The sequence below is a fragment of the Carassius auratus genome, chromosome 15 (genome assembly GCF_003368295.1).
Source record: "Carassius auratus strain Wakin chromosome 15, ASM336829v1, whole genome shotgun sequence".
NCBI classification, from domain to species: Eukaryota; Metazoa; Chordata; class Actinopteri; order Cypriniformes; family Cyprinidae; genus Carassius; species Carassius auratus.
In genome coordinates this window covers 17,502,443-17,530,267 of record NC_039257.1, presented here as the reverse complement: position 1 = coordinate 17,530,267, position 27,825 = coordinate 17,502,443, and the positions used below count along the sequence as shown (strand labels likewise).

The 27,825-nt window shown below is 36.1% G+C and overlaps 1 protein-coding gene across 5 annotated transcripts in view; it reads right to left on the bottom strand.

Annotated features, from left to right (window-relative positions):
- Positions 1-27,825, bottom strand: part of LOC113115274 (cell adhesion molecule 2-like) — a 212,208-nt gene that overhangs the window by 31,754 nt on the left and 152,629 nt on the right. For all 5 annotated transcript variants that reach the window (XM_026282737.1, XM_026282734.1, XM_026282738.1 and 2 more), the window contains exons 3-5: positions 23,525-23,674; positions 3,176-3,328; positions 1,337-1,474 (exon numbers count right to left, since the gene is read on the bottom strand). In XM_026282737.1, the coding sequence (XP_026138522.1) occupies positions 1,337-1,474; positions 3,176-3,328; positions 23,525-23,674 (441 nt within the window). The remainder of the gene's footprint in view (positions 1-1,336; positions 1,475-3,175; positions 3,329-23,524; positions 23,675-27,825) is intronic.

Here is a 27,825-nt window from a genome sequence, read left to right as displayed (position 1 = left end):
CTGTCTGACGGAGTCTCTGGCCATCAATCACCAGCACCAGATCAGCCGACTGAGGCTTCTGTCTGAGATGCGCATGTCTCAGTCCTCAGAGGGGTGTCTGGGGTAACATATTGGTTAAGGTTGAACTGATGTGTTACCGTATGCTCTGCTCAAGATTTACTCAAAAAACACTATTCCTTTAAGAAAAATCTTCCCCGTCTGATAAGGTACATTGCACATTGTAGTCTTGTTTTGCATCATAGGTTGAGCCAGTGATAAAAAAATAAAATAAAAAAACTAATTTATTTATCATGTAATTAATCAAAAGTTTTGGTAAAACATTTACATGAGCACAATAGATTTGCAAAAAAAAAAAGAAAAAAAAAAAGAAAAAAAAATATACATATATTTTAATTATATTTTAATTTACAAAAGCACAACAGCTGTTTCTTAAGAATTCAGAAGGATCACTTGCCACTAAACATTTAGCATCGCATTACAGGAATAAGTTACATTTTTATGCATATTAAAATAGAAATTGTAAATTTTGTCATTTAAAAATGTAATAATATTTCACAATATATTATTATTATTATTTAATTGTATATTTGATTAAATTAATACAGCCAATAATAAGAGACTTCTTTCAAAAACATTTTATATAATTTTATATATGTATATTTTTTAATACTTTGTAATATCTACTTTATTTTATTTTAAACTATATTTTTTAAAATACTTATCATTCATACTCTATTTTAAGTTCAAATTCTAACTATTAACAAACCATTAACTACGACTTTCGTCTCAATAAACTCCTCATTTGTTGCTAATTAATAGTTAGTAAAGTAGTTGTTAAGTTAAGATATAAAATAGGATTAGGGATGTATAATAATGTCATGTAGAATATGTACTTTAATAAACAGCCAATATGTTAATCATAGGCATGCTAATCAGCAACTAGTTAATAGCACGAATTGGTCCCAATTCTGAATAGATTTTTCTACAAGAATTGTCTTTGTCTCGCACACAGCCAGACACTCCCACCTTAGAAATGCCTAGACAGATCTCTGAATAATTGCATGAAGTCAAATCATTTGTTAATAATTGGACCTCAGACATGGTTTGCAAAACGATATCTGTCCATGCACATTAAACTGGTAAATGACACACTTCACTTTTAATGAATAGAAATGCAGTTTTCTACTGTGAGATGGATTGTAAAGAGCTGCGCAATTCACAAAGGTGCTGGTGTAAAGATACACATAACGCACCTTGTACCACGTGCACACTGACAAAATGTGCAACTGTTCATTGCACACAATCAGCTCTAGGCTATCAGGGGGGATTTGTTTACCTTGCACCTCCTTGTCGTTTCTGAACCATCGGATGTCAGCAGCCGGTTTGCTTCCAGATGTGGTGCATGTCAGTGTGACGTCCTCCCCCTCCTGGGCAGGTCTCGAGAGGCCTGTGATTTCTGGTTTCGCTGGAACACCTGATATACAAACAGAGGCGGAGGATTATAAGCAGCGCTGATGGAAACGCGTCATTCTACGATTTCAGGGCTTAGTCCCAGCCTGAACATGATGTGGTTCAGAAGAATATTTCTTGGCTGAAATTAAAATTTTGCTTGACTGACAATTTTTTAATAGATAACATGTTTGTCAGTTTGTATATAAGTTTGTCAGTAGATATATATCAGTACAGTGACAAATTCTGCTGTATAGTATTTTGTGATTTTACTGGAAAAGGAAGCATTTGTTGAGCGATAAAGATAGAGAACACTAACGTGTTTTGGTTTCTACCACAGTCTTTTCTACATCAAATCAAACCACTTACAAAAACGGGGTTACAGTAAAATGTACAAATTACAAAACTGACTTAAACTTTTACGTTAACATGTAAAACATTTAACGCATTATGCAGAGACAAAAGCTTATTAGTCTATATAAATAGTCCCAGGATTGCTGGATAAACAAAACAAAACACAACAAAAACAAACAAACAACTACTGTCTGTATAGATACTTATAAACTTTATGTATTGTATATTAACATTAAGTATCCCCACCAATGTTGGATAATTTAAAACAAAAACAAAACTATTATCTGTAAAGTTGTATATAAAAATAAGGTAAAGTAGTTCCACCACTGTTGACTGATTAAAACAACATAAAATTAAAACATACAAACAAAACAATTAAAATAGTAAGGTATAAAGGTAATTGTAAACTATATCTACTGTATAAAAAAGCTGTTTATAAACAAAGAAAAAGTAGTCCCAATATTATTTGATGATTTAAAACAAAACAAATACATAACAAAACAAAACTATTGTCTGTAAAGCTGAATATAAAAAAATAAGGTAAAAGTAGTCCCACCATTCTTTATGGATCACAACAAAACAGAAAATTGTTGTTTATAAAGTTACATGTTTAAAAAATCAAACAAAAAACAAACAAGCAAAACAAAACAAAACCATTATAATAAAATACACTTAAAAACAAACAAACAGCATCAAAAACAACAACTATTGTCTGTAAAGGCACTTGGAAACAGAAATAGTATTTGCTTTACAAATAAAGCTGTGCATAAACGTACATAAAAAGGTTTCCCACCACTGTTGATAAGAAAGATGTTTATAAACAAAGACAAATTTGTCCCAATATTGTTTGATGATTTAAAACAAAACAAAACTATTGTTTGTAAAGTTGAATATAAAAATAAGCCAAAAGTAGGCCCGACACTGTCGGACAACACAAAACAACAACAACAACAATTGTAAGGGAACTTGTAAATAATATGCGTTTTGTAAAAAAACAAACACAAAACCCACCAAAAATCAGCAAAACAAAAACAACTATTGTTTTTAAATGTACTTGAAAACAACATGTATTGTGAAAAGCTGTATATAAAAATAAGGTAAAAGTGTTATATGAACATACAGTGTATAGAGTGAGAACAGCAGATTCTAGCACAAGCTGATCATAAACCTAAGCACACAGTGACACATCTAATGGCTCCATCAGTCAGAGTGAAATTCTCTCATTTACATCACTCCCTGTGCCACCAAAGTGCAAAAACAAGATCATGTGATGGGAGAGAACTCACTGACCCCAGATCAGTGATGAGTGTGTTGACCTTAAAAGCACAGATTGATGAGGATGAGAGGGAGACCGATCTACGAGAGGTCTTACCTAACACAGTCAGGAAGGCCTTGGAGGTCTTGACAGGCATGGTGAAGAGCGAGCATGTATACTGTCCTTCATCTGACAGAGCAACTTCACTGATGCTTATGGTCAGCTCCTTCCAAGAGGCTCGAACCAGTTCAATCCGGTTGTCCCTTAATGCTGAGACATAAGAAATGTATCAGTAGTGATCAATAACTAATCAGAAAAGGTAAAAAGTACTTTTTGAAAAACATCCGACAGTCACATTGCCTTAAATTGTGTTTGGATGGTACCATGGTAAAGTGACGGTATCAGAATATCTCAGCATGTGTACTGGAGCTGATTAAATTAAGGATTCGGGACACGAATATAAGCAAAAAAAGAAAGATAATTTTATTTTTGTATCTTTAAATAACATACAGGGTTATACATTCAAAAATCTCAAATGAAAAAGTTATGAAAGAAATAAAAATCTTGATGCAATGAGCAACACATAAATATGGGCTAAAAGAATCTACTGTATAGATCTAGATAAAATATAAATCCTGCTCCTGTGGAGACACGGCCCAATAACTAAAAGACAAAGAACGACACCCTCTTGCTCAAACAAGGATTAAACAATAAATAAGGGATGTCACATTTCATACTCTAAATATTCCTCAATGTGGGTTTATTTTTCAAAGTCAACAAGCAGGCATTAAATATAGAACAATATAACAATAACATATGCGTTTCTGCATATACTAAAATTCATGTGCTAAAGTTCTCAACAGCATTGCTTTAAATTTATGCATGTTTTAAGCAGACGCTTTTTTATCCAAAGCACTATGTTGGTGGAACCATTCATAAAAATGATTTACTGTAAATGTGCAATGCATTACACTTCTGTCACACAGTCAACAATGTTTACTTGGACACTTTTTGAAATCATCCCAACTGAAATGGCTACTCTTCAGCTCAATGTTGGAGGATCAAAACAACATGGAACAACATCAAAATCAACTAAATATTTTATCTGAGTAAGATAAAAGACAAAATTATTGTCTGTAAAGTTGCATTAAAATAATTAAAAGCAGTTCCACTACTGTTAGATAGTCAAACAAAAACAAAAACAAAACAAACAAACAATAAAAAAAACCCAACAACAACTATTGTCTGTAAAGTTACTTTTAAACAACATGTATTGTGCGAGATGGTATATAAATATTTAGTGTTTCATCTGAGAACTGCAGATTAAATATCAAAGAATATAAGGAAACAAACAAAACAAAAGGAAGAATATAACAAACAAAGTCTTGTTTATTTTCTTTGTTTTAAAGAGCAGACTTAATATTTTTCTATTTTGGGTCCTAATTAGAAAACAAGGAGCACATGAAGCTTTGTGCCATGTTACGGGACTGTTGGGACATTGTTCTGCTCCACTTCATAGAGATCGCATGTAAATGTATAGCAACATTATGCACCATGGTGTCACATGGTACTTTTATGTACTTCAAAGAATATTCATCCTGCAACTCTTGCCTGGAGTCTGGTCAATACCTGAATGAGAGACCTAGAAAAATTAGGTTGCTTCTGGAGGACATGGTGAGGCCAGCAGGGAGTGCCCACTCTGTGATCTGCATGGGTCCTAATGGCCCAATATGATGTGGAAAACATATATTAAAAAAATATTTTGGATCAAAAGGTAAATCGAGGTCCTGATACTCTTTAGGGGATTGAAATTTTTAGGGTGTCTATTGAAAACAACCTGTGGACCCCGACCAGATTTGAGAAAAGTACACAGATACTGTATACAAGCATAGCAGTTTGTATTAGTGTTATTGAACCACAGTGTAATTTTGTTAAATTTTGTTGAAATACCTTGGAGGTAAAGCTCAGGACTTATGTTTGCTTACTAATTCATGACATTATGCATTATTCATGAGTTTAGTCACACAGTAGTGACACAAACATTTTCAGAACTCCCACTGTTCTGAATATAAACTGTGATTGACTCTCACCGTCAAACTGAAACCGTTTGTTGTCTCTTAACTGGAGTTTCAACACTTTCCACCTGTCTGCCAAAAGCAGCCATTCATCTATTCTGTTAGCAATTTTCAAGAAGAGTTTGTAGCAGTCTAGAGACTGATGAACAGAAAGGTCACCTCACACAATCTAAAAAGGCACAATATACTGTACTTGTATAGTATCATTTGAAAAAAGTAATAGAGACTAAGACTTTTCATTCAAGAGTTCACAGACTTTATACAGTATTTCACCTCAGTCTGCCAATTGACATATATATATATATATATATATATATATATATATATATATAATCCATTTTAATTGCCGTTGTAATTTTGGTGGCCTTAACTACTATGTACTTACATAAAAAATTGCATTGCATCAAATGATTTATTTAAATGTAATTACATAGTAGTTAAGGCCAGCTTATATAAAGTTGGACCATAATTTTTAAGCCAATTAAGCCAGTTATATACAGATTTGCATCTATTCTGAAATGCAGTGCACACAATCCAAAATTAAGTCCCACCCTTTTTCTTATTCATCACGTACCTCAGGGTACTTTTCTTTAACACTGATTGTATGTACCTTACTGCACGTTTCACACAGTTTTAAAGAGAAATGTCCACGGAGTGGTGCTAAAACACGAGTTACGTGAACCCTGGCATGTTTTTATTATGTTAAAATATATTGTAGGTATGCATTGCTGTGTTTTTATTACGTTGCTTCTGTTACATATTATTGCATTTCAGAATTAAAATATCTCGCTAAAAGACTTAAAAGACACAAAAAGTTAATGCTCCATCATTTTTGTATCCAGCCCTAAACCTACCTGATAGTGTAAACAAATTCAAAACTGATATAAAATGCATTTTGTTGATACATCCATGCCATTTGAACTTCCTTATGTGCAGATTTGAACTGTTTTGACGAACCGTAGTTACACGGGATTGGGAAGGTGTTTTAAGTTTTACTTTATTTAGTGCTAATTTCTTTTGGAAACTGCAGTGATATGTTCTTATTGGTACGTATTTTGCATCTCGCGAAAAAGTACCCCCAGGTACGTTTATGTTATGAGATTAGGTAGTAGAAATATGTCAAAGTACAGTAGTAAAGTCACAACAGACATCATGCTATGAATTGTATATGGTGTCCAAATATGGTTTAATTTCAGTCTCTGTAAACTCTGTAACACTGGGGAGTTCCTCATAGGCTGTTCACTGCCCATTTGGGAACATTGTTACATGCAAACAATGACATGTCATATCAGAAAAATGCATTTACTTACATGTCAGCAGAGACAACTGTTTCGTCTTTTGAAGCCTTTTAGATGTACATTAATGTTAAAAAAGACGAGTCTCCAAACAATAAGATCTGACGCTACAAGACAGCATCTTTCTAGAGGATATGTCAAGACTGTTTAAATATTCCTTCTGAATGTGTGCTGAGTTATGAATAGAGAATGAATAGAGGGTTTGCGGAGATGGCGAATGCCTTGGGGTTTTTTGGCAAGGAAACACAGCGGAATTGGATAAAGGGAGGAAAGGTGATCAGGTCTGGGCTCGCTCTACACATGGGCCCGCTGATAGAGTCCAGTGAAACCCGGTGAGACAAGGACCATCAAAGCTTAGAGACAGATGACACATTTCCACCAGCCCATATCCCTCTATCTTCCTCAGACACAGAGGGAGGAACGGAAGAAAAGAGTGCGCTCCCTTGTTGTTTACAGAAAAGACAAACACATACACACTCATACGCTGAACATCACAAAGGTGATGATAAGCTGCCAAGGCGAGGAACAGTCGCTGTTTGTACTGCATCCGAGGGTTGATGGTACAACGCCTAGACTCTAAAACGCTTGCCGGTTTCCATTCAAGCCCTACAATGATAACATATAGGGATGTGGGCGTTGAAAAGAAAGACGGAGAGGAGAAGATAGATACTGAGAGGAAGAAAAAAGATTCACCCACACAGAGTCTGGAATCGACTTCCTTTAGTGGTCACTGGGGTCAAACGAAGGGGTGAATACTACACCCATAAAGAACTTGATATAACAATCTCGTGATGCGCTGGTTCATTTCACTTACGCTGAGACTTTGTGCTACGTCTTATTCTGACACAATGGTGTCAAGCTCGAAACATTATCCCAAATCCATTGACAGAAACAAGTACACAAAGGTTTGAATAACCCCAAAGACAACTGTTATCAATTCAACGCAGGCCAACAGGGGCTGGCACGACTCCGCATCCGCATTTCCAAAAAAAGAATCGAAAGCCTGCCAGATGCCCAGAGTTAGCTCCAATCTGTCACAACCGCCGTGAAATGCCAACGTCTGACAAAGCTCTTTTTCCCAGAGCTTAAAGAAGTCGACGTGATGAAACGGTTGTTTTCCAACATCCCTCTGACTTCTTCAACACAGTTTATTCCAGCAGCGTAAATCCCTCGGCCTGACCTTGCGCCCTCATCTATCTTTTTGGGGGAAGAAGGCAACTCTGCATGGCTGACTTGCAGATGACCTGACAGACATCCCGGCATTCCCTTGGGCTGGAGCAGTCTGACAACTGCCTAATGATTCGGATCCGTGTTTTAGTATGTTTAGGTGGTGCTTTTCTCCAGTAGCGGCATCGATTTAATCTAAGACTCTTACAAATAAAACTTGGCGAGAAGAATTACGGCCTGAATTGAAGAAGACAGCAGTGGGGAATAATGGAGCAGATTGTGATTGTTATTTTCAAGGTCCTAAGGGCATGTGGATACAGGCGTGTTTGGATAATATAGTGTGTTTAGATATATTTGGTGTTGTTGCTATTGGAAGAGAGCCGCCGACAAAATGGCTTCGCACCTTACTTATGAACAATCATTTGGCAGTGCACTTTGAGAGACTCCCAGCTCTTTTCCACACGAGGCTCTGAAACCACATTTAACATCCAACTTTGGAGCAGAGCTTCCACTCTGACATAATCAGACCACTCCATCTGATGAGGAGACGGCGGCATGAGCGACAGGCCCCACGGCTGTGACTGTCCCGCAGCTGGCAATGCCGGTCTTGGCACTGACACGTTTAGAGAAGCCAGAAGTCCCACTCTCTGCAATTAAACTGCTTCAATGGCCGGCTGTGATTGGTCACTATCTGGACAGGCTGAGATTATTGCAGGGATGTAAGCTTGTGCTTCCATCGCAGACAGGAAGCTACTTCCTAGCAGCTCTCAGGGGCCAAGAAAATGCTCTACTGCAGGTGGCCAATGATCAGGGGTTAAAACAGATCCAGGTGCAAGGGAAAAACTGGGCAACATCTGACATGATAACATATGAGCACTTGTGGAATTATGAGAGACTTTTCTACACCGAGTCATATCGGGTCAAATTTGACATTAGACATTTGCAGCTAACAATGGGGAATAGCTAGTGCGCATAAAATAATCTAATTATCTCTGACAGATCTCTAAGGTTTAGTTTCTCATGCTGCATCACAAAAAGTTAGCCTTTGTTCATCAAGCTTGTTCCTATATCAAAACACAAGACAAGACATTTTTGGGTCAGTCGAAGAACACGATGCTTTCATGTGCGCTGTGAGCATGTAAAATTGAGAAGCAGAACTTACAATATCCACAGCTTATCCAGAAATGCAACTGCACACAGAGTATGCAAACACGCGGAGATTGTTTCATCAGATAGGACTGGCGGCTGTTCACCCTTTGGAGGAGAAACACTGTTAAAAACATTCCAGGTAACTAAATTTAAATTAGAGCTGAGGATTATGACGTTTGAAGGTCACTATAGGTGTTAACCGCTGATCGTCCACTCTGAGAACATCAAGCTAAATGGTCATTGGTTAATAATCCAGCATACTTTAAACTTAATCAACCTTTGTCTTTCTTCACATTCATAAACAACAAAGATGTACGACCCTAATGAGTTTAATACAGTCATAGTAGAAACCATCCCTTATTTCTACCTACCAGTACCCTTAATGTTAAGCTACAAATAGAGACTTTCTGAAATGTCACACAGCACTTAACATTTCATTTATCGACTGGTAATGCTATAATGAAAGGAGCCCATTAGAGGACCATTTGGCTCTATGTGAGGTGTTGAGCTTTAAAAATGACATTTAAGTGAGTGTGGAAATGTTAGACGGGGATGACTTGTTTCACTTGTTTTGGAGTCAAAATCGTGGTTCGGAAAAAAAAGTTAAAAATGTAATAACTTTTTTTTCGTCTGTAACTGTAAAAGCATTTTATAGAATGAAGCACTTAAGCAGGAGTTTGATTTCTTTTAGATTGCAACAGAGATGTTTCAGTGCTGTTGATCCTTCTGTTCTGAAAGCAGATAAATGCCTAGAAGTGATGTGCAACAGAAGGGGAACAAGGTTGCAAGCCAAATTTGAACCCACATTTCCCAAATGACCACCATAACTCCATACAACAGATTCTGTATTCTTATATTCACTTTTCTGCATATTGCAGACACTTTTATCCAAAGCAACTTTTTCATTTGTGTTCAATGTACAAATTTAATCAGTTCATGCATTTCCTGGGAAATCGAACCCATGACCTTGGCAGTGCTTTAAATAATCATCTAATATGTGCCTGAAATATGTCTGTAATGTAAATATAATTGAAAATTTAGTAATTGCTTATGAAGTTATCTCCGAGATCTCACTTTTTGTACTTTTAAAAAAATGTCCTTGTTGTCTGAGTTGAATGTGTGTTGGATTTTTTCATCTTATTCCTAAATAGGATTTCCCCCACACAGATAATATCTAGTAAATGATCACATTCTCACATTTATTGTCCCACAGCGCTGAATGCTAATATAAATCACGATGGCCTCAATAGTACACAAGGGACAAACTGGAATTGACAATGCAGAATGTGCTGATACAGTAAAACCCGAAAATACCCATTAGAGAGATGCATTACATAAACCCCTTCAAAAAGTGTAAGGAAAGACAATTTACTGATATAAACGTACAGACCTTTGTAGACTTAAAAATAACCAGATGACTGTACAATGTCACAGCGCCTGATGTCGCTCCTCTGCATTTTGAATCTTCTTATCTAATGAGCAATTTAACAAGTCCATTAATGCAGTAATTTAGAACATAACAACATTTTGATTGCCGCAGGCCAATTAAGAGCCCACTCGGCAATTTGACCTTTTGCAATTTGAGCTGAACATCTCTAATGAATGTCAGGAATTATGCGCCAGAAGCATTTGAGATACCCACTGAAAAAGCAGTTAATAGTGCCGCAGCTTAAAAAAAAAAAAAAAGAAAGAAAAGAAAAAAGACGTCAATATGTATACCGTAAATGGCATAGACCTTCTCAGATTCAAAGAGTTGGATTTCAGCTCCAATTCATCTACGATTCCAAACACATCTGGGAAAGATACACACAGTATGACACAACACAAGATAGAGTCCTAAATTATTCAGGATCTGTGAGGTTACATTTCACAATAAATGGTAGTTAGGTCTCTCATTATGAAGGGCAAAATGAATACCTTCTACAGGTTCTGTTTTCCCATACGCTGGGTTTTACATCAAGTTACAGGGGAGCAACAGACATATGGACATATACACTCTAATTTATCCTGCTCTAGCATGATGAATCATCCACTGCGACCGCATTAATACTGCACGATAAGGGAGACATATGCTGCTTATCGATTTTTCAGTGGCGGCGACACATCATCGCAGCACTTCTCTCCTAATGGCCTTGGGCTAAAATGGATACACAAGCTCTTGAGGTACAGGACTGTACGTCTGGTCAACCACACCAGTTGGACGGATGCTTTTATCCAAAGCAAAGTAAAAAGTACACTTATTACAGTAACAGTCCCCCTGGAGGGGAGGTTAAGCACCCCTCTGGGATGCTTAAGGCAGGGCAATTGTATTTCTGTATGCTATTATAGTAGTATTCATATTTTGAATTTTTAGTTTTTATATGTTTTTTATTTGTTTTTTTTCTTCATATTTTCATATTATTTCAGTTTAAGCATCAGTGATTATTTTATGTGCATTTGTCATTTTTATTATTTTTTATATTTCTGTATTGTTATCTCAGTCAGACAACATTATTATATATTTTTTAAGTTTTTGTTTTTTACATTTATGTTTCACCTAATATTTAATTTAATTTAATTTAATTTAATTTAATAGTTAGTGTTTAGTTTAATTTAGTTAACACTGGGACTAAATATTTTTCAGCTACTGTACTTGAAGAACTATCTGAATCTAAACTTTAAATACAGTGAAAATGGCAATTTGAGTACAAAAGGATGTTTCTATTTGATTTAATTATAAAAGTATGTTTTCCCACAGTTTTCAGTAGATAAATACAATAATTTGCATTTATGCCCACCAATATAACAATACACAGTTTTAGAATGAATAAAATTGTCACACTTTATTTAAAAGTCCAGTTCTCACAGTTAACTAACTATTAACTATGACTTTTGCCTTAATAAACTTCTAGTTACTGCTTATCAATAACTAGTAAATTAGTTGTTAAATTTAGGGATTGAGTAGGATTAAGAATATAGAATGTGGTAATTCAGATTATGTGCTATGTACTAACAAACAGCCAACATGCTAGTAATATGCACGCTAATAAGCAACTAGTCAATAGTGAGATTTAGTCCATATACTAAAGTGTTACTAATAAACTATATTTAAATATATGAAATAATACATACAATTTTACTAACACATTTCCTATAAAAATGGCTCAACTGGGACTGGAAAAATAAACTAATCTAATAGTGAGAATCTAATAGTACCGAATCTAATAGTGTTTATCTGTTGACTAATAATGAGTTTAAACAACTGAAGTTTAAATTAATCTGTCTTAATGTTCTCATAATGACAAAACTGCCAAATAAAAATATAAAAAAATGTCCTTCTATTAGTTTATTCAATAGTGTATTGCTTTAACAATATATAAAAAATGAGCTCAAAATGTCTTTCATCCTTTTCCCTAATCCTATAGTACAATGAAAATGCTCTGAAGAAAGTAAAAACAAAATTACATATAAAAATAATGTATAAAATAATTTGGTGATGCCGGTGAAATCATAGCAATCCATCAGGCTTAGGCACTCTATCACACAGGCTGCACACGGGGCATTATTATGGATAAGCCACTAATATATAATTCAGAGGAGTAGTGGGTGTCTGTATAACGCAGACTTCCTGTGTCTTCACTTGGATACATGCAGAAGAGAAATGTATCTGGTAATCTAGGCGGGGTGGATTTAGGATTTAGCCCAGAATCACACAACCCCGCAGATTCACAGTGTGTTCTGTATGTGAATCACACACACATACACACCTCCTTACAGATTCAGGCTCTACCAACGCTCTGTTTCACAGGCTGTTCGCAGATATAGCCCTCATGTAGGAGTTGCCTCACACAAAGGATTGATGATGAGGCCAAATGACAATGAATGAGGGTTATCTACTCATCTCTCTTCTTCACCATGGTACAGTTAGTAAAAAATTGCAGGTTATTTCTGTAGCGGTCAGCAGTATCACTCCGGAGAACCAGAATGTCACTCCATCTGTGAGCCTATAGGCCGCCCACTGGGTTGTTGGCATGCTGGGAACTAAAGTCTTGTTAAGGGTTTAGTGCAGAGGAGGAGAGTAAACTTGATCCACCCATCCTCTCTTGGTCTGAAGGCTGATAATGTGTAAGAAACAAGTGTAAGAAACAATGTAATTTCTGTTGTTGCAGGCATGATAACTGCTGCAAAGCATAAAGTCTATCCATATCTGTCGATATCTAACAGATTTTTTTTACATATTCTGAAGACAATATAAGGGACACTTGCAGTGGGGCTGTGACCCAGGTGGAAGTGAAGTTTAACTGGGGTGAATGTAACAGAGGCCAGCTAGAAAGAGCTGTGTAGCAAGTAGGACCAGTTGCATTGGTGCCGTGACCCGGATAAGACTTACTAGTGTAAGTGAAACAGTGGCCAACTAGTGCAAGTTATGCAGATAGTAAGGCCAGTTGCAGTGCTGCTGTGACTCAGATGGGAGTGAGGTTTACTGGGGTGAGAGTAAAGCAGGCCAGCTAGCAAGAGCAGTGTGGATAAACCTGGGATTTTAGCATCCTTGTTTGTGTCTCCCATGTACCTTGTTGGTTGACACTGGTTAGAATAGTGTGAAAGGAGTTATGTTTGTGTTATACTGTTGCCATGACCCAGATCCGACTGTATGTCACGTCACTTTCACTTTCACTTTCAGATTGGAGTGAGATTTACTGGGGTGGGTGCACAAAGTTGCTTTTTAGACAGGCATAGAATTTTTGGCATTTCCACCTTAAATGTATCTGTTTTGTAGTTTAATCAGAACAACACAATAAGGCTGATGTTTGCAAATATAATTCAAGCCACATTAATATATAACTTAATTTGTTTTTCAACGTAGAAGTATGATATTTCCTATGAATGAAAAAAAATCTGTCTAGTTAGCTGCTATATGTAAATAGGCTAAATAGGAAGTTCTGTCACAAAACTCTATATGGCACAGGCCATTGGTTCTACCTCAATCTGTTGTAATTACATCATTCATTCACATGATGCATCCACTTGGTTTCTTTTCACATCAGCAGCCAATGAGCTTGTTGCTCAACATTCAAATGGTAAGCTAGCGCTTGCTGTAGCAGATGCAGCACACTTCAGAAACCCTCCTCTTTCTCCAGCTCCACCTGTATTGATGTGCTACGGGTTGATTTCAATATATGTTATATATGGGGGTTATTTCATATACAGTATGTCATATGTGACCCGTCACGGAAACCAGTGACACAAGTCGGCAGCACAACTTTCGAGCAAAATGAGAAAGAAGCGTTTTTTGCTGTAGCTGATATCAAAATTCAATGAAGATGTACGCCGCAAAGATGAATGCAGACGAGCCGAACCATGGCCGTTACCCCGAAAATGCTTTGAAGTACTTCTTCGACAAGCCGGATGCTTATGAAGAAGCGTTCACTGATTCTGAAGACGATCTGAGCAACGATGAAAGCGGCATAATAAGACTATATAATATCCCTAATCTACAACTGGGCGAAGATGACGATGAGGAAGAATGTATTGGACTGGCGTCAGACGAGTTGGACCGTAAGATATCAGAGGCTATATCGATAGTAACATTTGATGAGGATAAAGACAGAGAAATGGGGAAAATCCGTAACATTTAGAGGCAAACAGACGCACAGTGCAAACTTCGGATCTGCAAGAATACTTTTCTGTTTCTTATGGGGTGAGTTTCCATAAACATCAAAGTTTGTCGTTTTGTGTTCATTCTAAGAACACACGTTTCTAAGAACACACGTTATCTCATGTTTAGTCCATGTTTAAACCTTCCCATATCTACCTATTGTTATTAGCTAGCTCATCGGTTATCACAGAATCCTGTTAAAAAAGTCCTAATGCTACACAATGAAATCAATTCACCAAGTTTTATGTAGAAAACCAGCAAATAACAAATAAAATTAGCATCAATATGTACTTTTTGTTTTCATTAAAATAATAACAGATTAAAATAAAAGATTAAAGATTTTTTATAAAAAAAAAATTAAACTCATATTTCAGCCTCTAAATAATTTTTATAAAAGTCAAAAAAGATAAATTACTGACATTTACAATGCACATTCTCCTTTATTATTAGTAGTATGCGGTCCAATTTTTCCCGTTGTGTCTGTCGTTGCTATGTAGGGGGTATGGCTTATCTAAATGAGATGTAAATGAGCCCCATTGTCACTCGCAGCAGTGAGAACTGCAAACCTTCAGACACTATTTTTGCTGTTTGAGCTTTTTTGAGTGCCTACCTTCAAATGGCCACAACTTCTCCATATATTATCAGATTTCCATGTGTTACACATCGTTGGAAAGCTTGGAGACTACACTTTCAGAATCTGTGAATAACTCAAAATGCCCCAGAACTGACTCGTGTCCCTACTTTCCGTGATTGGTCACATATGTGCAGCAGCAGTATTTCTTACAGGCCCACAACAGCGTGTTGTGGATGTATTGGCAATAGCATGTATTGGTACTAGAAGAACAGTAGAAGAATAACACATTGAATGGCAAAACTATTTGCACCACACATAGTATGTTTACGATTGCAACATTTAATTAAAATGATATCACAAAAAATACCAGATTGTAATATCAAGGAAGCAAAATGGCCTGTTAATAACAGCTGATTGTATGTCTATGCAATTTCACACATTTTTGTTTTCATTAGTTAAGAACCAAAAGGCAGATTTTTTTGAAAATGAATAGTACACCTTTTCTCAAAATTTGTATTTGACATATCATTCAAGTGCAAATGATGCACAATGACTTCCAATCATATTTGTTCCAATCTCTAGCATTATAAGTAGGGGCCGTAGAAATAGTGATGGTTGACTTATCCTTTTCAAATTTGGTGTTTTTGCACAATCACAGGTTCCACATATTCCCACTTTCACAACTGACAGTCTTTTTCAAAGAGGATGTGCTCCTAGTTTCACAGTAACATTATAATTCCTTTGAATCCTTTGAAAATATATATTATAATTCCTTTGAAATTCAGCGTGAGCGCCCATAAGCGATCCTCTTTACCATTTCCTCATTCCACTGGCCCATAATCCATATATAATGGACTGTACCTAAGCACATGAGTAACAAAATATATATCACACACCCCGATTGCTCTAAAGCCACATCTCGCTGTCATTGTGTATGATTGAGAATTAAAGCCATTCTTCAAATGATGGTCCAGTGACATTCACTACTGTATCCTGTGCACAAAACAGTATAAACACAGAGCAGCCAAGTTGTTTTTGATTCAAGAGGCTTTTCAATATATGGATAAAGGGCAGGTTGGGATAAAAACATTCTCTGTTGCTTTACGGTGCAACCAGATGCAACAAAGGTTAATCAGAATGACCGATTTAGACAATGGATTGAATCAAATATGAACAATATCTGATCAAAAGGAATATCAAGCCACAAAATCATACTTATTATAGCACACTGAATGAGACACCAAACTCCTAAATCCTTTAATACTGATTGCAGAAAAGTCTCCAGTCACTCGAGACCAGACCATTCATTTCCCAAGGCCACTGGAGATTGACAATCCTTCAGTCTCAGTTTACAGACCTAATTGTGACCACAGTCAATTTTCTCTCGACTCACTCTCTGTCTTTGCCCTCTTCTTTCGTTCAATAGTGCACACTATTGCCCTGAATCTCCTGATGCCAAACGTGCTCCCACACACTGCTGACAATGACTGTTTTATTCCCACTGAGAGTGCTGCGTTTAAATGATGCACTTTAAATTGTTCACCTTGCATGTTTTCCCCGAGCATAATGACGTTCCCAAAATAACACACACAATCCTTATGAAAAAGGACGTATGCAAATAAAAGGTACTCAAATCAAATAATAAAAACGACATTATGTTGAGCCGTAGTGTTATTACAACAAATAGCATCTGCTAAATAAGCAGCAACACCACACACATAAAACATGTTTTTTTCTTCTATTTTTTACAAATTAAATGAAATAAATATACAGTCAAGGCCTAACTAAATGCCAGCCATAAATATAAATTATATATCATCATAAGTAAATTAACAGCATCACAACAATTCATAAGTCCTTTTCCTTGTCATGTAAAATAACTATATGATTTTATGGTTTTTTTTATCTATTTGTTAATGGATTTGAGGACATAGTGTAAGTTAAATATAAATTAAATATGTGCAATTAAATATGTAAATATACATATGCCTGCATATACAGTAATTTTTAGATAAATCTCTAGGCACGTTTCCATTACAGATTTGCATAAAACTTTAGCGATATTTCCTAAAATTATTCCTAATTATTCATTTTTAGCATTGCCTGAAAAACCACCTCATGCGAACATAAAAACTTTCTGCAATATATGGTCGTTTTTGCAAAATTGACTACTTCTATCTCCTGGTTATGTTCTGAAAAGAAGTAAACATGAAATCAAAAATGACGCGTATTTTAAATATGCAATTTCAATTTGCGCAATTTCAAAGGTAATGGAAACACACCTTCCTTTACTGTGATTCGTCTTTGTCTCTCATTGGTCATAGCCTTTTTCTAAATTTCTGCTTACAACTAAATTAGCAAATGTTTCTATTTATTTTCATTAACCTGTTAACCTGACCCCCCATTATGGGACTCACAGCTGAAGTGCTCTACCTAACTTATAATTGTAACAGTTTCCTACTTCAGTGTGTTACAAACATAATTTTCTTTGGAAAGAAAACCCTTTGGGCTTTACATTTTATCAACCAGATTTGATAATGCTCAAAAATATTAAAAGTTATAGACACTGAATTGCTTTGATTTTTTTTTTTTTTTTTACCACACTTAAATATTTTTTTATTTGATATAAAAATACATGAAATGAGTCCTGGAGCAATCTAGAAAAGTAATGGGTTGAAAGCCACATGTCTCATGAGTTTCTATTTCAAATCTGAATAAGATATCATTAAAAATTAGACTCCTGCAAATATTTTTATGAGACTATGTCTACACCCCCCACCCCCAAATATAAGAAAATATATTTCCCAATAGTATTGAAGGCTTCTACAAACTATTTAGTCAGTAAACATACCAGTGTATAGCTTTTTCAATTATAAAACAATAGACAGAAACGTAGACATCATATAAGTGATTTATTTGAGCACTAGAAAAATACAATAAGAAAAATAAGATTAATAAGAAACATAAAAAAAAGATCTAACTTTGTTTGCCAATTACAGAAAATCCTGAGATTGCTAGAAAATGCAGCATTTATAATGAATTACAATGCAAATAAGTGCTGATGTGCTGATGGCCACTTATACAGATAGTAATAACACAAATGTGCCAAAGTAAATAATCCACTCTCTCTATTCATATAGACGTGTTCACTTTGATAGCCATGATCATACAGTAATAGCGAGCTGATTTGGGCTGATTTGCACTCAAACAGATTGTAATCATGCAGATACATTCACATTCAACATAAAACACACTCTCACATATATACAAACTGTGTAAAAATAAAAGAAACAAAGACAAAGGCGATCGCTGTAAGTTCCGCCTCCATCAGCTGACAGGTGCGTCAGAGCGCGTCACGAGGGAGTGCCAAATTCAAATAAACTATCTTTCGCCTATCTTTCATTCATTCTTTTTCCGGCGGATCATCTCATTCTTTTTGTGACACTGTAAACTGCAAAACCATGCCGTGTTTTTACTACAAAGACGCAGTTTCTGACCGTGAGTTATTTCATAACGGACACAAACAGTTCTGTCGCTGAAGAACTGAAACGTAAACAAAGGAATTATGATCCATATTACAATGTTATTGCTTCGTTGGACTAAACGTGCTTCATGAGATGTCGTTCAGTGGACCCTTACCTTTCTAACTAAACCGGGATTTACAGCTGTGGATGTGTTTATGACTCGTTATTACGACGGATCTGGTATGTACAGCGTTTTCATTGCTTATTTTTTTATGTGTACTGCTTACACAAATGTAGCAAATACAGTCTTTATAAGCTTTCCAATGAAAAACAGCGATCTGTCGTCGATGCTTGAGGCTTAGATCTTTATAATGATACATAGATTGTCAAGATTAAATTTGTCCCGTTTCATTTAATCTCAAACTATTGTACAGTAAAGTGCAGCTTTTCTACTCACTGAACGTTTTGCAGTCACAGATGGCTGGTGTTAACAGCACCCAAATTGATGAATGGTGCTGAAATGAATTCACTTTTACAGAACACTCATTTTTTTATGGGTGCTTGAGCTCCTGAGCACCTATGGGAATTTGCGCCTGTGTCAACCGCGATGTGTGTCCGCTCTTTCAATCCACCACAACAAGTGCCAACACAACTTTTCCTTCAATCCCTAAACTCACATGCTGCTCATTCTATTATCATCATGTTCCAAACAATTCTCTTAATTAACATCTGGCGTGGTTAATGTACAATTTGAAGCGGACACTTCCTACTACAGAATAACCACCATTACTTCGCCCTCAACAACAGCACATCTGTCCACTCCAAGGGAGGTGGGTGAAGGACCGGTGCCAGGAGGGCATTATGTTGGCTGAACGCTGGCAGAATGACGGCTGATCTCGCCAGCTTGCTCACTTCCTCCAATCTGTGTCAGTGTCACATCAAACCCCCTCGACTGGTTTGTCTGTCCCTCTTGGCGACTGCAGTGGCCGTGCCAGATTCAGTACCCGGGTGTTTGCAAACACGGAGCAAAAGAAAGTGCTCTACCCATATTCCGTGTAGTCGGGACAGCTTGCCAAGAACTGGCGCATGTAGTTCACTTGGGAGATGTGAAAAGAAAACATGACAAAATACAAATACGAATCGTTTAGTATGACTTGTACATGGAAATCCTCGGAAAAGAACTGGATGAGGACCAAGATGAGATCGGATCATTTCATCATTCAAACCACTCTGCCTTCATAAGAATCATGTGAACAAATAAAACTATATATATAAAAATGTGAAAGATAAGTTCCCCTGAAAATAAGAATATTGTCATTATTTAGGCCTCATTTATTTTTTTTAATCAACCAATTCTGATTTGCTATGGTCCAGACTGGATCTTCTGTGATTATATGTTTTTTTTCGTCTGAGATCAGTGTTATTATTATTTAGAAATTATTACTTTTACTGTGTAAGTATACATTAAATTGATAGGTAATATTTTATTTTAAGGTGTCCTTGTTTCATGTACCTACTATTATAATAATTAATTATGCATAATTACATGCAAGTAACCCTATACTAATCACTAATCCTAACCCTAACCAGTTCAGTGAGAAGCTAATATAAAAAAAAAGGGTTTTTAATGTTTTTGAAAGAAATCTCTTATGCTCAACTATGACAATGCTATGAATGTTTTTCTTCAGAATTTATATAATTTATTACATTTTAACATAACGGGAATAATCTGACAATGAGAACACTTTTAATTTACTTCAAAATAGTATACTCTACAGATTTCCAGAAGGTATTTTTTTTTTTTTTTATTTTTTTTTTTGCAATTATACTGTGATGTGCATGTACAGTAAATCTGTTCTAAAGTGCTCCTACACTCAAGGCCATGGGTTTGATTCCCAGGGAATGCATGAACTGATAAAATGTATACCTACATTGAAACGCAAGTCATTTTTGTCCGCATAATGCATAAATGTAATGAAATCATCACTTAGTGTTCAGTTAAGGTTAATGGATGCATAAGAATTCCTATGTTTGAATCATGGATGGAGTCATCTTTGCTTTGGAAGAATTACAGTAATTGAGTTCTTATGATGTTTTGTACTGTAGATTCCTTCAAACATTTATAAGAAAAGGAAGTTTCAAATAATGTTCATGTAATGACTAATACTACAGACTAATACAAGTTCTGACAACACTAGATAGTATAGACTGACAGACTCATAGCATCTTGGTTATTAAAAGGGTCATAAAAAGAACGTTATTTTTTGTATTTGGTGTAATGAAATGTATTCATGCGTTTTAAGGTTGTGTTCTATTCGAACGTAAGCACCCTGTGAAGTGAACATCACAGGATATTCCACCATGATTCTAGTTTGAAGCAATCGTATATGTTCCATTCAAAGTGCACTGAAGTGTGCGAGATGTGAATTTAAATTGTATTTATTTAAAGAGCTATTTGATGTCACACTTGATTGCGTGTGAAGACGTTGTGCAGCGCAAATCTGTGAATGACTGTTCCGAAGTGAGGTAAACTTCAACAGATTTCCCCTGCTCAGGGAGTAGGGAGCAATGAACACTGTGTAGGGAGCATGTCAATGGGAACACAGTTCATGCACGGAGCTCAATTCTAACGAGCTGATTATCTGAATCAGGTGTGTTAACAAAGAGAGACATGCAAAATATGCAGAGCAGTGGGGTGCGAGGACTGGAATTGAGAACCGCTGGGGTAGGTATACATGTTAATAAAGGATTTTGCTTCCAAATTATGCTACCATCTGTTTTAATAGGAGATAGTAAAGTCTGAATGGGTAGCATAAATGGTCAGAACACCTGCGCGGCAAGACAAAGCCAATAAAACCCAAACATAGTGGTGGCATTGGCAGAAACAGTAAAGTTACGCCTTCTTTCTTTGCGTGAACATTGAGGCGGCATTATGCAAATCTTAGGCATCATTATGCAAACCTATGCATCATATGACCCCTTTCATGTAAACAGACAGCTTGGTCTTGGAGTGTGAATTGTGCCTTATGCATGACATTTCGAACCCATTTGACTTTCACAAAACAGATGTTTAGCAGAATGTTCACGCTGCTCTTTTTCCTTCTAATAAAAAGTGAAATATTGCCAGAATTTTCATTTGTAGGTGAACTATTCCTTATAAAATTGAACAAATAGCTTGGAGCTCCTCACAAAGCCAATTTCAAGATCGTCAAATTACTGTAAAATGTGAATTGACATATAATCTCAGATCCAAGGAGAAGCCAAATGAAGGGAGAAAAAAACATTTCAAAAGCATTGTGCTCTCAAAAATATGATAGCAGTTGTTTTTGCAAGAAAACTAGAGCAAATACCTGCACATATAGAGAGATAATACATTATTTCAAGACTGCACTCTCCCACACACGAACACACACGCAGTCGTAAATGTCAGTGATGGTACGGCTCTCTACTGCAGACTAATGAAGCGACTTATTTTCATCACACAAACTAAAGCCCTGCCGTTACTAATATCAGATAACAAATGAAAGCTACTTCTATCTCCTGGTTATGTTCTGAAAAGAAGTCAACATGAAATCAAAAATGACCCTCATTTGCTTCCTAAACACGTGTTAGTGGTCTTATTGTAAATGATTCATCTGCATATGTTATTTTCTAGAAAATAACTGTCCTTGTCAATTAAAACATAACTTGCACCATCTCAGAAATCCCAGTTTTTTTCTCTCTCCGTTATGCCACCAGTAATCCTTATTTGTCCTCTTAACACCTATCATAGAGATTTTTTTGCCATCCAGTCCATCCAAAAAAAAGCCTTCCCTGTCTGAATAATGTGATTTGTTAAGGTGTCAATCAATCATTCAATTTTAGCAATGCAAATGTGTTGCGATAGATAGATAGATAGATAGATAGATAGATAGATAGATAGATAGATAGATAGATAGATAGGGTAACACTTTAGTATAGGGTCCAATTCTCACTAACAACTAGTTGCTTATTAGCATGTCTATTATTAACATATTGCCTATTTATTAGTACTTATAAAGTACATATAATGCATGACATCCATAATCCTACCCAATACCCTAAACTTAACAACTACCTTATAAACTATTAATAAGCAAAAGTCATAGTTAATGGTTAGTTAATAGTGAGAATTGGACCCTAAAATAAAGTGTGACCATAGATAGATAGAAAGATAGATAGATAGATAGATAGATAGATAGATAGATAGATAGATAGATAGATAGATAGATAGATAGATAGATAGAACATCAGTCTATCAATAGTTTATGAGTATGTGCACTTGTCAGACTGACGTTGCATCTTCCTGATTTTTTGGGATCTTGCGCCATATTTTTAAGGTGCCATGTCAAGTTAAAAGTAGTTCAGCTTTGAAAACGCCCCCAGGGAGCCCTGATTTGTGCTCCAGTCTGCTGTGCTTCATCTAGCAGTCTTTGAACACAAGAACACATCCTGTGTGACCAGCTTCTGCTCTCAGTAAATGTGCTTTACATGGTGCCCGTAGCTCAGGTGGGACTGTGCTGACTGCAGACTTAAAGAGCATTAAATATAATTTATTTAAAATATTAAATATGTAAATTAAACAATAGTTTTATTAAAACCTTAAATAATACTTTAAAATATAACAATTGAACATAAAGATAAATACCAGCCCAGCACTTCACATATGTATGTGGGTCATATGTATTTATGAAAAAACTGGAATAAACCACTTTGGTTTGCATTAGGGAAGCCATAAAATCAGCTGTAACACAAACTGTTGTGCGCTGAGTACGCATCCTTAAAGACTGGAAGTGAACCACTCCATCCTTCACCACTGGGGAACCTTTAATGATGCTAAATTACTTTTGTTATTGCAGTGCTGATGTGGATGCTATGAATCGAATAAGTGATTGGTTTGTTTGTGCTCCTTGCCTGTCTGAGAGAGAGAAAGAGAGCGACACACTTGAATGTTAAGTCTCATTAGTCTGGAGCCCAAAATCACCCTTACACAGCAGATTTCCACTCGACCCGACCCAGTAACCCACTCTGGGTCTGCTGCTGGCTCACCACACCAGACTGATTTACGGCTCATCCTGCCAACACTCACCTTTCTTGTCCCCGAAGAAGAGGGTCTGTTGTGCTGGATTTGACCACTGGAGGGAGGTGTTATCATTGTAATCCACTCGGCAGGTCATGTTAGCCGTGCTGCCCTCGACCACCGTCACATTCTGGGTGATGGGGAACTGAGCCTGGCTACCTGCAGAGAGACAGACAAAGAGAGAGAGACAGAGAAGGGTTTATAAACAAAGCACTGTTACACAGGAAAGAGGACATAGGAGGACAGAAAGCATTCAGGTACTAGGAAAACCGAGCTCGATATAGTGACTCAGAATCACGCCGTGGGACTGTCATAGGGGTATATCATTATAAAATAGACATTTTCATTCCTAGATGATGATTGGTTAATAAAGCATTCAAACCAGGCAGTGTTGAGAATGCTACTTTACTGTAGCTTGCTAAGGTAAATGCACTGTGCCGTGAATCCGTTTTAATCTAAAAGATGGAAAACAGACATTTTCCCATGCTGTGAGATAATAAAAATAATAATAAAAAATCATATGTGGCATATATAAGCACTTTCACACAACGAACGATAACTATAAAGATAACGGTAAAGATAACTATATATGGTTAACTCAAAATGATGGATAATTGCACACATTTAGCACAGCGTTTGGGTATAGAAAGTGAAACAATGGTGTAATTCTTTGCCTTCTCTCTCATTCTGTTCATTCTGACTCGGGATCAGCAGTAATTGGTAGCATGGCCTAATTAGAGCTAGTCATGTTCGGCGAGGGAGACACTGCCACTGCAGCTGGGTAGCAAATTGACACATAATCCAGACTATGGTGGGCCTTCGATCCGAGTTAGCGACTGTCTCGTGTCTCATCTGGGAAAGGGGGATGGAAAGCATGTGTGTGTGTGTGTGTGTGTGTGTGTAAGGGGGATAGGGGACATCCAAGCCAGGCTTAATCACCCAGCATCAGTGGATTCTGCTCGGACTTATTCCGCATTTGTTTTCCTTGTCTTGCTGAAAAGTCTCCTAATTGCATTCCGCCTGGATTTCAACTCCGTCTTCCTTTGTTTTAAAGATGTTTAACTTGAAAGAAAAAAAATCAATTTTTCTTACTAGTGTCGCAGGTGCTGTTGAACGGCAGTATTAAAAGTGAAGATTGTAACTTTTCACATTTATTATATAAAAATACTGTAAAATCAGTAATACTGTGAAATATTATTACAATTTAAAATAACTGTTTTCTATTTTAATATATTTCAAAATGTAATTTATTCCAGTGATGGCAAAGCTGAATTTCGAGCATCATTACTGCAGTCTACAGTGTCACATGATCCTTCAGAAATCTTTCTAATAGGCTAATTTGCTGTCTTACATGTCTTATTATTATCCGTGTTAAAAACAGTTGTGATTTTTAATATTAAAGAGGAAACGGTTATGTTTTTTTTTTTTTTTTTTTTTTTTTTTTGTGCCATTTGATGAATATAACATGGAACTGGGTTAAGTTAAAATTTGTTTTCTGTTGATGGATGCGCATTCTGACTTCCCAGACATTACAACAACAGCGATGAGAAAAAAAAAAAAAAACCTTGGACTAACCATGCACTTTTGTTCAATGTGCATGCCAATGCTGGAAAATGAGCAGTCATTTATTCCGTCATCACCCAGGTGCTGATAGTGCGCTCACAGATGAGACCTGAACAGCACACGTTAATGTGTGTTTACACTTAACTCATTTAAACAGTTCAGAGCCAGAGAACGCAAGCTCGCGCGCGCAGTGAGAAGATTTGTGAGTGCGCTTATCCGAAGCGCGAAGAAAACCCGCGACTCAGAACGTGTGCAACTCTTAAGCTCTCTCTGAAGTATTGTGTTTAAATTGACAAATTCAGACAAAAATAATAATAATAATAAAAAAATAATAAAAAAATAATAATAATAAAATGCCCGTCTAGGAAATATATACAGAAGACAACAGGTGTCCTGACATTGACCAACTGGATCAGTGCATTCTCTTAAAGTGAAAGTCTTTATATTAATCGACCAGCAACAACAAAGAACTCCGTCACTGCTCTTTATTAAAAAGCTTAAAAAAAAAAAAACAGCCACTCCTAACATTTTTACATTTTTGTATTTAAATAATATAGTATATATATATATATATATATATATATATATATATATATATATATATATATATATATATATATATATATATATATATAAAAAACATACAATGTTTCATAATTGAAAAAAAAAACATAACATAAAATGAATCTTTTATTTATTATTATTTTTTTTAATAATATTGTTATTCAAGTGAAAATGACAGTATCATTACATACAGCCAAGTATGGTGAGGTGACCCATACTCGGAATTCGTGTGCCCAGAGAGCAGTTGGGGGTTCGATGCCTTGCTCAAGGGCACCTCAGTCGTGGTATTGAGGGTGGAGAGAGCACTGTACATTCACTCCCCCACCTACAATCCTTGATGGTACGAGACACCAACTTGCAACCTTTGGATTACGAGTCAGAATCTCTAACCATAAGACCATGACTTCCCCCAAAGGAAATGTGTTGGCCAGGAAACCAACCCCGGTCAACAGCTTTGAAGGCAAATATACTCACCACTATACCACCAACACATCAATGTCAATGGTGTATTATCATCAATGTTGAAAATGTTGAATGTTTAATATTTTTAACTTTGTAATGCTATGTTTTTTCAAGATTATTTGATGAATAGAATATGCATCCTTGCTCGTAGTATTATTTTTTCAAAAATTAGAATGACATTTTTTTTTTCATAATGTTGTTTAGCTGAATATTCTGTATAATGTGTATAAACTATATATATATATATATATATATAAATTTGTTTACTATATTTACTAAATATAATATAGTAAATATATTTAATTTATAAAAGTAATATAAAATAATGTTAACTATTACATATAAATGTTTTTAGACCGAGGATCCTGTTCTATTTACAGCTAAATGGCAGGAACTGTAAAGAGGCTCGTAAATCAGCGTGTTAGCATGCATGAAATTATTCACAAGCTAATACTCCATCTCGTGGCAGTAGGGGATCACCGTGTGGGCTTCCCAAAAGTGCCAGGCACTGCTGCGTTCTCCTGAAGGTGACATTGGGATCTGTCTCATTCAAGGCCCACATGCTATGGACGTGTTGTACCGACCGCGGCGTCAACTGCCTCCTTCATTATTCCAGAACAACATGAGCACATGAGGTGTGAGGTGTGCTAGAAACTGACCTGGGGTGTGAATGTTAAATAGTGATGCTGGCTGACAAATCAAGTGATTAGACTAAAAGGAAGAAGAAACAAATCAAGAGGAAGGTCAGAACAGACACTGGGTTTATGGTGTTTTACTTTCATTACCAGCAGAGGAGAACTTTAAAGGAGAAGTCTGTTTTTTTTTTCAACGTGAAATAGATTCTACAATCCAAACTTAACAGACAGACACCCATGAGTGAGCCAGCTGTATAGGTTAATTTTTGCTAAAAGTGTATCAAAACATTCTGTCCCAACCAACCAGACATGGTGACTCAGCCATTAGCGCCAATTTGGGTGGGGCTAATTGTTTTTCCATCCAATGGCAGCAGGGAGAGTATTAAGGAAAAAACTGTATGTTTTTGCAATTCCACAGCTGCTGTTTTTACGGTTGTTTAACAACTTTTCGCTGTGGTGGGAAATTGAGTAATTTCAATGTGAATCCCAACCCGATCTCACAGCAAATCATACACATTTTAAAAGGTGGCTAATCCGTACAATTTGTGAGAAATTGTATGTATTTTATGAGGTACCTAATTCGTAGGAATTTGTATGAAGGACCATGCCTAACCTCGCCCCTAAAACCTACTCCCCACAGAAATCGTACCAGTGAGGTCATATAAAGCTCATCGGAATTCTTGGCCCAAGTCTTTATTTACATTTTTTACCTTCTCATTTTTTTTTTTTTTTTTTTTTTTTTTCGTTAAATATATGTTTTTTTGTATTTTTTTATAATATCGACAGAGTTGCCAGTGGCAGTTAGTTGATCATAGCTTATGTTTCATCAATTTAGAGAAAGCCGTCATTTCAATGCTTCCAAAATTAGAGATCTTTTGGAAATGGAAGAAAGTTCAAATGAGCACTTTAACCCAAATATACTACCATGTTCTTAATCCTAGTCCAAATCTTTTGTAATTACATTTCAAAACAGCCTTTTCCCAAATCCCATGTTTCATGATCTACACAATAAGTGTTATCCTGTGAGACAGGCTGCTGATGTAATACACTTACCCTAAATGAACTACATTCCACACAGAAACTGAG